Below are 16,926 nucleotides of genomic sequence, written 5' to 3'. Positions count from 1 at the left end.
AACTACTGTGCATATAAATTTATTTCACACATCAACCTACAGATAAAATTATCGTCGTTGAAATTGTGGGAAAACTTTTAGAAACTATCAGATTCGTTCTATGTAGTCTCAGAAATATTTATGAGATAAAAAACTTATTTAGGCTACGTGATAATAATAATTACTACATGTAAATCATTCAGTATTAGACGTTAACTTCAATATATTTCTTGAGTAATGGCATTTGTTAAAGCCTGTCACGCGTGATTATAGAGTATTAAGTTTATCACGGATGGAAATGAGTTAGTGTTGAGACCGAAATTTTTCACGTATACATTTAAAATACCGTGTAATCGTTTAATACGAGACTGGAAAGAATAAATAAATAATTTAAACGGAGTCATTACCTTCAGTGTTTCAAAAAAAAAGAATGCATTTTTTGCAAAAAATACCTACAAAATCAGTTTTATCTTACCTCACAAATCAGGCTCGTATAATAGGGATTCCAAATACAAATATTTATTTAAAAAAAAAAAAACAACAATAAGATAAGTGAAATCTCGTTTCATTTTCTCAAGTTTTGGTGAAAATCCCCTCGTTCTATGCTATCTAGAAATTACTTTTTTGGAAAAAGAATTGAGGAAATGTCTTTTCTCCCCACGTACAATTTTTTTCCCCCATGTATTACTTGTAGCAACAAGAGGAGAGATGGAGAGAAGGAGGGGAAAAATAGTGATGGAAGTGGATTATAATCTCATAAAATCATCTCACAGGAAATAAAACTCCATTTTCGAATTTCTATTTGGGACAATAAAAAAAGAAGAGAGAGCCCCTGACTTCGACCGAACGATATTTTATTGGGTCCCAAGTTCAACATTTTTATACTTTAGTGGAAATAATAATAATAAGAAAAAAATAATAAAAGAGATCACTCGTCCTTATCTCTATTCATTGTATTCGCTCCATAAATTTTCGTATTCTTCAGAGACGGAGCGAAAAATACTTATTCGACCGTGATCCCTTGAGTACTTGAGCTTCAAATGCAATATATTTATACGCACGTATATATTGATATAATATGCCAATATTTCTAGTGATAAATTTTTTAAGGAGATGTATATATATATATATTTTTTTTTTTTTTTTTACTTTGGATATTTCAAATGATTTAAAGGGATATTGTCCTTTAGAATGATGAGACTATAATTCCATGATCCTATATATATATAAGAGAAATGAGAATCTTGAAATATTTTTTTATTTATTTATTACACCGGGAGTGCCTCTTTACTGACTTTTTCAATTGCCATTTTTGCGCCGATTGAGATGTATAAAAGTATTCGATGACAAACAGTTGCGGAGAAATGAGAAATGACAATTTTTGCTCGGTTTTTCAATGATATGATTTTAACTAGATTTCTATTTAAGATTTTTTTGGAATTCTATGGAAAATATAATTAGTGGATGCAATTAAATGTAAGTTCAATTAGCTATTTTTAGACCAGGGGTTATTAACTTCTTTTGTGCTGTACGGAACCTTTGTAATACCGTACAGAAGGGCTACTTTGGCCTATATTTTGTAAATTTTCAAATTCCCTCTCCGATAAATCAATATTATTACTATTTTTTTTTAAATCGGGTAAACTTTATTAAATCTTTAGGCTAATAACATAGAAACTGGAGAAACATACATAGATAGAATTTATTAACACTATATATACAGGGTGCATAGGTAACAAGGCATATGGTATTTTACTGGGGAACCGTTGATTGTAGAGGCATACTTCCACTTGGAAAAAGTATCCAAATAACGTGTAGTACTCAGATATGTCATTCATATTTCAAGGGATTGTAAAGTTATTGAAATAAGAATGTTAAATTTTTGTATGGACATCTCGTGCTCAAGAACCCAATTGTCCATCCCTATCCAGCCCCTATGATATCTATGTATGTTATGCATATGCAAATAAAATAAGATTTTTTTTTCAAATTAAGCTAATTAAAAAGTTTACATTTTCGGTCATTGCTACCCTTGTATTTGCTAAACATTGGCCCATTTCACTTTTTTTCTTATCTTAAAACATTGAATGAAAATTTAGGGCATTTCTTGAACCTGGGCTCATAATAAAACTTTAAATTTTCAAAGAAAACTTTTTTTTTGTTATATCTAGGAATATTATTTGAGGCATCTAAATCAATTTCGCCAATAAGTTTTATTATAAAAACTTTTACTGAAAATTTCAATCAAGTTGATCGAGTCGATTAACTCACCTACAATTTTAACTGCGATTAACATTTGATCGATTAATCGGACCAGCCCTAGAGAAAATTAACGAAAGCAAGTGAAGTTGTCATTTACCTAAGAAAAATTTGTGAAGCATGTGAGACGAATATATTTATATGACTACGATTAATTATGATTCTTGGAATCACAATTATTTTAATATAATTTATTCATCATGAAAATAATTTTTGATTTCGAAAATTCAACTAAGCCTTGTTGAATATAAAAGAAAAAACGGGATAATTTATAAAGCAGTTGGACAGGTCAAAATCATGGTAATATTCCATAAAATCCGATTGATATAGTCACTCTTTATATAAAAGTTTCTAGAGGCAGAAATAACGCCTATCTGGCCTGGGGACAGAAGAGGTCGTGCACCCCTTGTCTATAGCATCAAGTAATTTACCACTATGCAATTTAGCTGTCATACGTGAAGAAAGAGAAAACTCGGTATCCCATATTACCCCAGTAAGCCATACTCCCCGCAATTGCTATATATTATGTATAAATATATATTTTTTTGTGGTCTATGTACCGCATATGCAAACCGATAAGGCAATGCACTGGATATGAAAATTATGGTATAGGATAAAAATTTAGTTTAAGATGCATTTTGAAAAATCGACGAATTTGATAATCAGATGTTAATTTACTCATTAGATTACTAGTGATATTAGCGATAATGAAGTAATGTAACAATGATGCATCCATTGAGATTCATCATTGACTAAGCTCATTATGTTAATGAATTAAGAAAATTTGAAAAATTCAAGAAGAGGGGTAATTGCTAAGCTTCATGGCATTTTCCATTTTCTCTTCTAGGTCTTTCTCTCCTGATGGTTCCCGTGAGAAAAATGTAAGTCATGAACCTTGGAATAATGTGCGGATAGGTTTGAAAAGGAGAAACGCATATTGAGAGGAAATAAAACTTAGTGTCTTGGAATGAAGCTACGAAAACATTTGAAAGCTATTGTGTAACTATTCTTGACGAAATCGAAAGAAATGAGTATTAAGCTTACTCAAATTTTTTCGTAAATTCAAGACCTGATACATATGCGAATCTGCGAACATCAACTGATTACATTCTAAATTTTTTCGAAATTCAAGAAATTCAACAATACGGATAATAATTTCGTCGTGAATTTCCTCTTGCAAATATCGGGGACAAAAAAAAGAGGATAAACCTGGAACTTCAGCGATAAAACTGAGCTTTCTCGGGAAGAATAATACGCTTCTCAGCAATTTCTGTGGATTGTTTCGCTACATAAAAATGGAAAATTCAGCACTAAGAATTCTTAAAGGAGCTCTTTATTCACACGTAAATGAATGCGAATAATTACGCATTCGCTCAGCTGAAAAAAGGAAGAGAAAAAGATATTCGTCTCGTTACGTAAATTGATATCAAGCCTCGTCGCATTAAAGCACGAGAATCGTCATTATCATCATTCTACCGGTTCGTTTCTCTCTTTTTCTTTTCCGTCTTAAAGCTCCGGTGTGAGAATCGTTGAATATCGCTTGCATTTATCAAGTGATCGCCTTGGAAGAAAAAATAACGATGTCTCTCTTGAGGAAAGACTACAAACAGTGCAATAACCGCGATGACGAAGACGAACTGTTCGAAGCGCATTCGGAGATAAGAAGCGCTTCATCAAGCCACAGGGAGGATGAAGCACCGAGGACTTGTTGGACGAGAAAAATTGTTCTCATACTTTCTGCAACGTCCGCTCTGGTTTTTCTCGCCCTGACTCTAATTATCGCGTGTGTCAGCTTTCCTGGTCTGTTTGGACAAAGTGAGGGCAATTCTTTCCCGTTCGCTTCTTCGTCTAATGGGAAATTTTCCACCAATCCCGTTGTTCAAACGAATTGCGGCAGCTTCGAAGGGGAATTGGAAGATGGAGCTTTCTCTTTCAAGGTGAGACAATTTATTTGCACTTGTTAACTTTTATACATTCTGTTTTTGGTAATGATTCAATGTTTTGTTTTACTTGAACTTTACTTCTCATTGAAATGTTCATACCAGCAGAGAAAGGTGTGTAACTACTACTGCTAAAACCTGCTGAATCCATTAATTTTCGAACTACTTTCTCGTATCCCTCATGATTTCTTGTTCCTTTAACCCCCTTAACGCGGATTCTTATGTCCCCTTAAAGAGATATCTTGTCCCAACGCACTGGTACAAATTTATTCCAGCTCTCCCTGATTTCTTTACTTCTTTTCTCATCACCACGAAGCTTCATTGTAATCCTACGAACGAAAGTTGTTATTTCCCCTCCCCGTTCACAACAATCACCCCTCCCTTTATTATCTTTAATTGTGGGACTGTGTTAATATTTATTCTTCACACGTGACGGTTTATTTTTTTTATTTTCAGTAAAACATTATGGGAAATATATCTACTGCCCTCATCTTTATTTCCTGACGTTTCTAACATGCGAACAAGGATACCAGTTTTGGAGATTTATCGCCGATACCTCAGATACAGATCGTGCATATTTTTTTGTCAAAATCTTTTACGCAAAGGGCGTTAATCATAACTGTTTTCTTGATCCATCGCTCTCGATGCGTACACATTATGAGTTCACAAAGGTGTTAACAACTTTCTTTTTACACAGAAAATCAACTCTGGTCATACGCTATATAACAATTTACTACTTCAAACTCGAACTTGGACATCTGACTGATCACTAGAATTTTATGAATTTTAAACTTCGAAAAACAATTTCAAATATCTGAAACAAACAATAAAAAAAACAATACTTCCCGTTTTGCAGTTGCAAAATCGATAGTTCATTTTACTGACACATGTCGAATAAACATTTCTGCAAAATTTCAGAACTTTTGGTGTGGTAGTTTTTGTTTTATATAACGGATGACTACAAAAAACTGCAATCGGAGAAAATCGCGTTCAGGGCGTTTCTCCTTGCATATAAATTGACACTATAATTCATAACTCCTTTCTTTTATTTTGAAAGAATTAAATTAACCGATTGCCACGATTTTTTTTTGCATTTTTCTTGCAATTAAATGCATTTTTTTTAAAGTCATTTTTGAAAAATCGACATCAGGGGGTCGTGACACTCAAGTACGCAACCATCTCTTATTACAGACATTCATAGTAAAAAAAAATTACTCTACATAACGGTAACTTTTAATAACCTAGTCATTTCTAAGGAAAGAAAAAGTCATTTTCACACACGATCTTTCACATTGCTGATCACATTATAATCATACACGAAGCCTCCCGCAGAAATATAAAAATACATCACTAAAACCGAAGAGAAAAAGTCTTCACGGAAATTATTTCCTTTGTGATAACACATCGTTTTAGTCACGATAGGCCGTTTAAATTCATATTCAGAATATAATATAGGAAGTCATTTATATACACAGAAAAAAAAATATTTCACGTCATCACTTATCGATATTCTCGCCATTTCATTTTATTTTATTTTTTTATAGTAATCTATATAATGGCAGGCTGCGTGTTCACACCGAGATGTCATTAGCATGGGAACCATTAAGAAACGAAAGTCTAATTATCAAAGCCCTATCGTAAAAATTAATTAAAACTGCTGAATGGAATTAGCTTCGATGAACGTGGCTCAATGCGAGTCACAAAAACCTTTTCTCGTCATTTATTATCGTGACGTATCATATCCATAATCCATTTTGGGGAATGAGGATAAAAAAAATATCACTTTATATCGTTTTGTTTTCTATAAACTAATTAAAAGTGGATGATGATCTGAAAAAAAAAATCAAAGTCGAATACCGCAGACGCCGTTCATTAGAATCATCTATAATATTATCGTTCGGGCCCTATTATCACCAAGGCGATGTTGTTGACCTAAAAAATTCTTGAAAAAAATCCAAAAAATGTCCCAAAATTTCGAAGAAAATGCCCTAAAAATTCGAAAAGATGCCTTAAAAAATAAAAGAAAATCTCTTCTCAAAAATGACAAAAATTTGCTATTAAAATAGCAAAACAAATTCCTTTAGAAACTGAACCAGTCATTCTATTAATTGGATGTCAAATGGAAAAAAATCTTTATCTATTGAAAATCACATCAATTCTAAATATCGGATTTCATCAAATTGCTGAAAAGACGATAGACTTCTCTCGACATCGGCAGATGTACCTGGGGATATTTGGAGGGGATAATTTAAGTGTTAATTTCTCTTCAAGGAGTTCTCTTTCTCCATGGATATCTATAGGACCCTATAGATATCCATGGTATATCCTTTAGCTAGGGGTAATGAAAAAGTTGTTTTTTCTTAAGAAGGACAGCAATGGGGGACAAAAAGTTTAGGGAACTATGACTTAAAGGGAGAAAAAATCTGCTTTATAACAAATAATTTCACATTTTGAGACCAGTTATGTGGAAAGTTGCTGTTGTCTAGTTTCATACGTAACGTTCGGCCAAACGGGACACATGTTCATTATCGTTACAAACGAGATTCTTTCGGATATAGTTGCCAATCGGTTATTGATATCAGAAGACTCGAGTTCCTATGTGATCATATTAAGCGAAGTGCACTGCACTTCATTAAAATCAATCAGCATTGTATAGGAATTCCTGTGATAGTGGAATCCGTTTCTGGGAACTATTCCAGGAACTTGAATAGCAGAGAACAAATAGCTGCCCATTGGAATTCCAGCCCCCATTTTCGGATATACATTGAGTTTCGTAACGATTTATGGGCCAAACTATTGTTATTGTTAACCATTTAACCGTTAGAATATTATTTATCTACTCTGGCGTCGGTGTCTTGCAAGGAAAGTATCTCAACCCTGGTTACATTCCTAGAAACGCCTCGGCCTCGCTTTCAGACGCATCGTTAGAGAGGAAATAGCCATTTTATAAGGCCTCCAGTAGCCCATTGACTGTATTGATAAGCAATAATTTTCGTTTCACGGAAACTGTGCCATCGTAAGCAACTAATTTCATCGGAGGATCATTTTCCCCCTTTTATGCGCTTTTCCATCAATGGCCAAAAAGTTCCGGTCCATAAATCACATTTGGGGGAGAAAATGGCCGTTCAGCAATAACGCTGTCACAAGCAGCAAAGATATGTTCTTGGGCTGTTAATAACATCAATTTTTCCTCGTCTTGTCTCTCTCTTTCTCTCTCGTTCACATTTTTCTTCTTCTCCTCCATGTTCTTTCTTAAACAGGTTGTTGCTGAATGTCTAGTTCTTGATCAGTGTCAGGAAGTGTTATCGGTGGCTATTCGATTTGTGTGATGGATATGAAGTCGATGAGAAACGTTGAGAACATTTTTTGGTAGTGAAAAAAGGAATGCAATTTTTTTTATTGTCAAGCGGATGAGAAGAATTACATTAAAAAAAGTATTTCGAGACTTAAACATGTAACACTCATACATGCATGCTTTTTTTTTCATAGCTGATGTCACGTATTGCGTGAAAGCCGGAATAAAACCCTTTAACACTAGAACAACGGATGCTGTCATTTTGACCGCAAAGCTACTTTGACATGCGATTACGCCAAAACGGTTTATTTCAGATTGGTGAGAAATTTCCTTTTTCCTAAGAAAAAGGTTTCTTAGTTTAGTTGTAAAATGAAGTTCTACCTAGACTACTTCAACTTTGCTCGATTTGCGAGCACTGTCTACGCTTATCATCCAACAGAGAGCACCTCTTACGGCAAAGTTGCTCAACCTTTAGTAGGATGCGAGCCATCTTATTCGTTTGAAAATGTATCGCGGGCCACTTAAGCGATCTGTAAATGTGCTGCGGGTCACTTAGTTGATGTGTAAATTTACTGCCGGCCACTTTAGTGATCTGGATTTATACCGCGGGCCATTTATATGATATGGAACTGTGCCATGAACTACTTAAGTGATCTGTGAATATCCCGTTGGTCACGTTTAAGTGACTCATTTTAAGTCAAGTAATTTAGTTCATTAGTTAGGGCTATCGTATCCCATTGAGGTCGCTCTTGCCGCATTGGTTCAGTGGGTGTGGTCTCGGATCAGGTTCGTGACGTCACTGCTCTAGTAATTTTTAACTAAAATGCAATTCAAGGGTAACCAATGGCCACAAATCGGTTTTGCCAGGACGATGGTTTCGTCAACCGCTCAAATCCCCCTCTGGGGACAGAGTGGGAATCATGTTCTGGTCCGGTGTGTCAGGGTGATGACGTCAGCTAGTACCGATACCGGTGAACCATGCAACAGCCCTGGTGCTCATCTCGAGAACTCTGAGTAATTACGGTATTAATTCTTACTTAAGAAAGCGATATGATATTACCTGTCAGATGACACAATAATTTACTCGCAGTCTCGACCGTTTCAGGATACGCCAGCGGCTAGAAGTAATCAACGACAACATTGAGCTCAATTACATGGAAATATTCATTACACAGGCACTATTTTGTATCGAAAAAACAATCACCATACTTTACGCGTTGAAAAAAGTTGAGCAGGCAATTCATAACATAAAAAACGGCATCCCTACGGAGAACTTCGCTCTCAAATATTCAGCTGGAAATAAAATTACATTATTATCATGTCGGCATTTCAAAAGAGCTCGACACTAACTGCAACGCTGGAATTAATCAGGTAAACGTTTAATAGAGAGAATATAAACACTTCCGGGTCTCTTAACGAGCAACTTGCAAACATGTACGTACTTCCCTAGAGAGGTACTTCACTTGCATGTGACGGAAAACACCGTTTCTCGAACTCCTTTTTTATGTTCTTTTCTTATCTTCTTTATTTTCCATTCAAGAGACTCTTAACTAATCACTTAATTATATCGGAATCCCCTTTAGAGAGGAAGGAAATTCGAGACTAACATCTTCAAACTTGTAATATTGTAAGTAAATGGAGGAAACTTTTGCTTACCATTAGTTCTAAGTATAATATAACTAGTTAGAGGGGAAAATATTCTGTATATAGTCGAACAGAGAGAAAGTGTGTGTGTGTTTCTCCCAACTACTCTAAAACAGTTTATAATGGGTGGGCGACGAAACTTGAGAGCCCCCAAAACTTCTTAAAACATGTTCACGAAGTAACGGTAATGGGAAAATAATTTGTTTCGTATCTTCTCCCAGAATGCAATGCATCAAATTATTAAGTAAATTAATACGCTTGGAGTTTCTTTCCTCTTCTTTTTTTTTTACTCCTACGCAACCAATTATAATTGTAGTTTGGAATAGATATCAAACTTTTAGAGTGTAATTTATAGGAATAATACATCGTTTGAATTCATATGATACTGGAAATGTATTCTTCTTTAAAAGATATATATTCCCAATTACCTGAATACAACTAATTAAAAAAAACTATTTTCATATGCCGCTAATTATTTGAATTTTTCTAGGGGGTGATTAAACTTTCATAGCTCTAATGACACGATTTAATGTACACTGAACGTATTCGGGGAAATATCTTTGGAAATTGTGAATTCAAAAATGTGGAATTTCGTAATGTTTTATTTAGATCCAATTTAATTAATGTTGCAAGCATTTCACATATTTATCGGAATAATTGTTTTGTACAAACATACTATAATTATCACTATTCCCAAAATATTATCAGTTGAGCAGTAGGGTAAAGTGGGGGCTGATGAGAGAAATTTTATTTTTATTGTTTTATTGACGAATGTAAACATATATGTTACACGTGGTGGCCGAGTGGTTATAGTGCCGGACTCGTGATGCGAGGATCCGGGTTCGAACCCCACAGTGGTGGTCGGCTGAAGTTGGTTTTCTGTGGTTCCCAACTTCAAGGTGCAAATGCGAGCCGATCTCCCCGTTAAAAAGTCTCGCCACAGAGAGCAACAGTCCTACAACGGTAAATCATTCAACCATAACACTTCACTCATAGTTAGTAAAACTGGGGGCAGATGACAGCACTACACATAACAAGCATTACACAGAAACAAACTATACGTCAGGTTGCACTACACGTACACGCACATTCCTGCATTTAGATTCGTTGGGGGGTTCCGCGGGGGGGGGGTGCATGTGTGGTGTAGCAGTAGTAGGTAGGGGCTCGGGGATCCATGATGTTCTTAAGTCAGCCACCTCGTTGGGCAGTTTGCCTGTTGTGGCGTTGTATTTGTATTTGTTAAAAATATTCAAAAGAAAAATAATTTTAGATTCTTTAGCAGTGATGATCAAGTTAATACATTAACTATTTTGTCCTCTTAAGAAGGAGATTTGGGTCTAATTGGACAAGTAAAATAATCCCCTCAAAAAACTGCTATATATTATGAAATATTATAGTTTATAATAATATCAGTTTATATTATATATAAACTGAACCATACTGAATATAGTTTTTTTTCTTTTGAAACGAAATTTCTTTCGAATAGGTTTGATTTCGAATTTTGATTTTCCTGAAAAAAACTAGTTTGAAACTATTTTGAGTTTTATTCACATTATTTTCTGTATATATAACCGTTATTTGAATTAAGTATACAATATTAAACACATTGTAATATTGTAAGCAAATGGAGGAAACTTTTCCTTATTGTTTGCTTCAGTGTAATATAACTAGTTAGGAGGTGAAATAGCTTATCCGAGGATATGATGTCACTCTCCGCTATCCATACAAAGGTTATTAACAGCTGGCTGATTCGAAGATATATTTAGGAAAGAGAGAAAATTCAACTGCCTTTTGCGGGGAATCGAATCCCAGTGCACACGAGCTCCAAGGAAAGAGTATGAGATTCGTTGCCTTCTAGTTCGTTTAGTCTAGTGGTCTAGGACGTTCACCCGGAAAGTGAAAGGACGTGGGTTCGATTCCCCACAAAAACAGTTGAATTTTCTCTCATTCCTAAATATAGCATCAGCTAGCTTTTAATAACCTTTGAAATAGCTTATTTATAGTCGAAGAGAAGAAGTATGTGTGTGTTTCTCCCAACTAGTCTAAAACAGTTTATAATGGATGTACGACGAATCTTGAGAGCTCAAAATTTCTTAAAACATGTTAACGAAGTAACGATAATGGGAAATAAATTTGTTTCGGATCTTCTCTCAGAATGCAGTGCAACATATTATTAAATAAATTGATTACGCTTGGAGTTTCTTTCCTATTTTTCCCTTCTACGCAACCAATTATCATTGTAGTTTTGTATACATATCATGTTGCTTTGGGAAACTTTTAGACAGAAATTTATTGGAATAATACATCGTTTAGATCTATATATTACTGGAAATATATTCTTCTTTAAAGAGATCTGTTTATTCCTAATTACCTGGATACAACTAATCAAAAAAAACCGACACTTAATATACAACAAATTATTTTACTTTTTCTATTGATGGTTAAACTTGGTTAGTTCCAATTATTTCGCATTTAATTTATACGGGAATGTTTGGAAATTTCGAATTCGTAAACTTTTTCAACTTTGTAATGTTTAGTTTAAATTGAATTCCATTAATATTACACACATTCCACAAATATATTTACCGAGACTAGTATTTTGGTACAAATATTATCAATAGAAAAATGCATTTGAAAATCGGCAATGATCGATCTCTGAATTAGATTTGATATAATCTAAAACTATGGTGCGTTATACTCATGAAGAAGAACAGGAAGATAAAATATGTCTGTTCCAATCAAACGTCGTGGCCAGAAATTGTGTCAGAATAGTCACTTGGACAGACGTTTTTTTTTTTTTCAATTAGCACCCTGGAGTTAAGATTTCGTAACCAACCCATGTAGTATCCGCGGTTAGCGTCATAGTGGTGATATTTTCCTTCTTAATACCTCACCCATAATTGTGTCGAAATGCATTGGGAATTTCGAATTTTTCCTTGTGCTTGTCTTTCTCGTTAGTTCCTCCTGAGAGTATGTTGGGTAAAGGTTTATTTTCTTTTCCATCTCATAATCTGCCCGAAAATTATCAGGCAGCCTGTTGAATAAGGTACAAATGAACTCGTATTTCGAAAAATATATGGCTGATTGCAGCATTATAACAAACATTAGTAGCAGCCTATAGCATATCGGAGATTTCTTACTTTGCATTAACAAATACACAAATTAATTGATTATGAAGAAAAAGGCAGCTCTTTAACGTTTAAATCGATTTCGACACTGTCTTTCTTATATATTTGGCGCTCGTAAATGCAATATACATATTATACTATTCTTCAAATTAGTTCTGAATGAAATACGGCCTTAGAGTTGAAAAGTGGTGGTGGGTCTAGATCAACAGTCGTCAACTATTTGTTATATTTATCCTCTGAATACCGTACCTATACATGTGTGGAAATGCATTAGGAATTATATATTTGTCTTTCCATTTGCCTTTTTCATTGATTCCTTCTGAGAGATTACGTGATACGAGACTTACACGATTGGATCAAACATAAGATATGCATAATATTGTAAAGTTTAAATATATTAAAATATGTTCTAAATAAATTTCAGAGCCCTTATTCTACCTCCAGAGCATTTGCGTCAGAGCTGTTTTTGTTGAAAGTGCCCGAGCAACCCCAGAAAAACAATTTAGAAATTACAATTCCTTCTATGAAACTAATGTCGAATTCTTATAGATCATAAATACTTCTGATGCCCCTGTTCATAGGTGTGCTGTTTTGAAATTTACAGAGATAAGAAGATATTTTAGGAAAAATATAACTTCGGTATATATTAATTCAAATTATTCATTGTAATCGTCTTAGAAAACGCCCTTGACTGTGTGTCGCGTAGGACTATATTCTACGGTAAATGTGATAAATAGGTAATTATGCAGCATTGTGCTTATTTTTATGCAGTTTTGATAAATTTTCCTACATTTATCTTGTTTTATAAGTGATTATGCGTAAGTCCCAATTGAAGTTGTTAAGTACGATAAATGTAGAAGAAATAACGGAGATATCACTTTTAAATTAGGTGAAATAAAACACAATGTACCCCTCCTAACATCTGAAAGGAAATGAAATTAGGAATACAAATTTTCTTTTCCCTGCGAGCATCTCGGTACTCATCAGCCCTCCATCCTCGAGTGAATCCTCTGTATTGAATTTTTAGTGTAAACAAAATAACATTAATAATCAAATTTATCTCGGGTCCTCGTCCTAGAGCCCTGCTAGCCCCATCCTTGTAGGTGCCATGGTGCTCCCTTGAACCATGGTTGATTTCGTACTTAGGGGATATTCACCGACAACACAGATTAAACACCCTATGATTAGCATTATGATCATTTCAGTAAAAGCATATGTCAGAGTTCTTGTGCGGGAGCTCTAATTCTGGTGATGGTTATAATCAAAGCCCTCGATTCGTGAATATGCCTCCTAATAAGATGGCAAGACTCCAGCCACGTGAGTCTCAACCGTGAGTTCAGTCGGGCACGGCGACCTATGCCCCCCCCCCTCCGGCACACACATCCTGCTGTAAGAGAGAGGAATGTGTGAGAGGTTGCATTTACGGTTGAGTAGTAGTAGTTGTTGTTGGAGCCTCTAGTCTGAGATCTGTGTTGGGGGCCCCCATTCTAGTCTTCACGGCCCCTCTATTATCAATTTACAGTGTGAAAAACAAAACTAATGAGAATCATCTCGGGCTCCGGGCTGCAGCCCTGCCAGCGGAGATTTAAGGGGACCTCAGTTGATAGAGATTCCACGATAAAATTTCGCATAATGATTTATCCTCAATAAATATGTATTTTAAGAGCAGAAATGTAAGTTCGGATGGGACATTGGGGGCCCCTGACCCCTGCAAGCCCGACCAAAAATTAAAAAAAAAATTATATTAAAAAAAATATTTCGGTAAAACAAAAATAATATCGAAAGAAAATTAGTTTTTAAAGCTATTTTAAACAATTTCTATTAATTTTAATGGTTTTTGAATAGTGGTATTTCTAAATTTCTCGGAAGGGAAATTTTTGTGCCCCCCTACAAAGGTCGGACCTGCATACTTTCCTTATTAATAGATAGTGAATAAGCCCTCTTTCATTTTGCCCTGGGGCTACGATGCTGTTTAGACAGCGGTAGAACAATTTTTTAAAGATAAATATTCAAAAATTTGAGTTCCATACAACAGCTTCATTATCATCAAGGGTTCTGAGGAACAGCCGGATAACCATATCGAGTTCAACGAGAAAGTCCGTAGAGGAATGTGTACGAGCTGCATGTACGGTTAAGTAGTAGTAGTAGTAGCATATCATATAATTTGGTAAAATTTATAATGTTTACCAACGACGCAACACAGGTTATACATAATCGCCGCCAAAAGTGATGATTTTCTTTGTACTTATTTAATTTACCAACGATGCTTGGGTGCTATTCATAATCGCCTCTAAAAGTGATAAATTTAGGGAAATTTATCAAACCTGCCCATACTCTCGGTGATTATGTATAATAACCGGATATATAAGATTCACCATAACATATCTATTACATAATTTTCAGTATAAGTATTGAATTCAGATAAAATAATAATGTCATCAGAGTTGTAGCTGAATGACCGTATTCATCTGCATATGCGAACAACTGCATAAGTTAGCGCGACGAGCGAGTACGTAATATAGATCGAAAGCTTTCATGCAGTTGGAACTCAGACTGAGAGTTAGTTCATCGAGCAACAGCTGTCGGAGAAAACTTTCTTGAAGTTTCGCTATCGAATTCCGATTCGCATTTCCACGAAAGGTAGATATTCTAGTAATATGACTTACATGGGCATTCCATATGGATTTCATATCGATTTCGCTCTTTGCCCGTATTTCTTGCAGCAACCGTAAAAGAAGAAGAAAAAAAATTCAGATTTAAAATTTAAATTGAATTTATTAACATGAATTAACGTCGATGTTAGGGAGAGCAATAAACTATGGCCTACTTTGCTGAAAAAAAAGTTATTATCACGTTTTTTTATTTATTTGAAACGTTTTTAAATATATTTGAATATGTTATTTTTTCCCTTTTATAACGGTTTAGTAATTATTTAGAATATTAATTATAGAATAATTAGGTAATCGTCGAAAAATTTTTCTTAATGAGAAAGAAGTTTCTTCAACATGAAACTTTCTTGATAATACGCTTCCATGGACTATGATTTTTTTTCCCCATCTTGTCAAGAGCGTGATAATTTGCATAAATGAATAAAAATCCTAACTAATTTTCATCGCGTTTTATAATTTTAGAAATATTAGAAGTACCTAGACCACAAACACCACCCTTCTTATTTCTGTAAGCATGAAGCAATAGATTATACCCATTGGCATTATCGAGAACCTAACTTTATAAAAGCTTCCTAGACCTCCACAATCTAATTACTGTGAATTGATCTAATTCAGAAAATTAAACATTCTAATAACATCGAATTCCATCTGTTAATTGATGAATGTAACATTTTTTTCTTTAAAATAATAAATCATTCACGTCTGACCTTTATGAATGCCTATTGAAATATCATAGAATATAACAAACACATTTTTTTTACGTTTTAACGAACACGATACAGTAATTAAATGATTAATTAATTAGAATTTCTTTATCCAATTCATATAATATCTCAATAGACACCCGAAAAATTTTTATTCACAAATTAATCTTCAATGCAAATCCTAAGTTTGAAAGAAATAAAAACACATGTGTTTCGAAATATCTCTTATTGAGTTTTTGGTGTGGAAATTTCTGATTTAAAACTTCTAAATAAAAATTCAGTTTTTATTTTACATAAAAACTTTTTTTTTAGCGTGGAATTTCCAATGCATTTGTGTTTAATGAATTTGCATTCGTTCTAGATAGAATATGAATTAAAATGGATATTTTAAATTAAAATTTAAATAGGTGTTAAGAGATTTAGTATGCAAACTAATGGCTATGTCATTTTTTTCTCTTATTGTCGGTTATTGGATGGGCTGTTTTCATTTAATTAATATATAATATGAATTCCCCATGGGCTTTATTTTTAGAGAACCACGAATTAATTTTCAATGCCCTATTCGGGAATGAAAATTTTTTTGGATGAATTATTTTTTGATCGTTTTTGTCGCACCATGGTCATTTTCTGCACACGAGGGGTAATTAGAACGGGACCTACAATTTATTGCCGATTCCGAACGGCAGGCTTGTTTTTTTATACTCATCGAGAGGTTGGTGCGCTAACCCCTCGATGGGGGACTCCCTGCGGTAGCAATTTTTTGCTGCGGTCAAGTCGCCGTTTTTTGTTGTACCCTTGTGTCAGGAAAGTTTTCTGACAAGGACGAACCGGGTATCGAACTCGCGACACCTCTAAACATCCTTTGGTACTTTAGGCGAGCATCTCATCGACCGGGCTACCGCGCCCCTTGTGGATTATTTTTTAATATTAACATTTATTGTTTTTGTTATAGTACATTTTTTTTAGCTACTATTTATTTTAATTTTATAACACATTTGCATATCGCACGAATGTTTTTCCGGGAATTCTAAATTAAAAATAATAAATATTAATATGCATCTATAAATATGTGCGGCTATACACCACCCAAAGTTATCAAGACACAATAGTTTTGATTTTTTTTCTTCATTCCAAATTTTTCAAAACGAACCAATATCTGAAAAAGTATAGGGTGCACCTCATAAATTCGTAAATAGTTCTAAAACACATAAAAAAATTGAAGGAATTTAATTTTTATATTTGAATGCGGTTTGTAAAAAAAGTTATTCTCATGAGCCAAAAACTCTCTTCAACCAAAAACTGGTTGCA

The 16,926-nt window shown here is 34.3% G+C and overlaps 1 protein-coding gene across 1 annotated transcript in view; it reads left to right on the top strand.

Moving 5' to 3' along the window:
* The window catches only part of LOC149078890 (uncharacterized), a 52,423-nt gene that overhangs the window by 12,816 nt on the left and 22,681 nt on the right, over positions 1 to 16,926 (top strand). The window contains exon 2 of the mRNA XM_089241077.1: positions 3,086 to 4,175. Within this exon, the coding sequence (XP_089097203.1) occupies positions 3,819 to 4,175 (357 nt within the window). The 5' untranslated portion in view covers positions 3,086 to 3,818. The remainder of the gene's footprint in view (positions 1 to 3,085; positions 4,176 to 16,926) is intronic.

The sequence above is a fragment of the Pholcus phalangioides genome, unplaced genomic scaffold (genome assembly GCF_987345545.1).
Source record: "Pholcus phalangioides strain wild (caught in Gottingen) unplaced genomic scaffold, Ppha-v1.0 ptg000013l_1, whole genome shotgun sequence".
Lineage (NCBI taxonomy): Eukaryota > Metazoa > Arthropoda > Arachnida > Araneae > Pholcidae > Pholcus > Pholcus phalangioides.
This window is presented reverse-complemented; position numbering and strand designations above follow the sequence as displayed.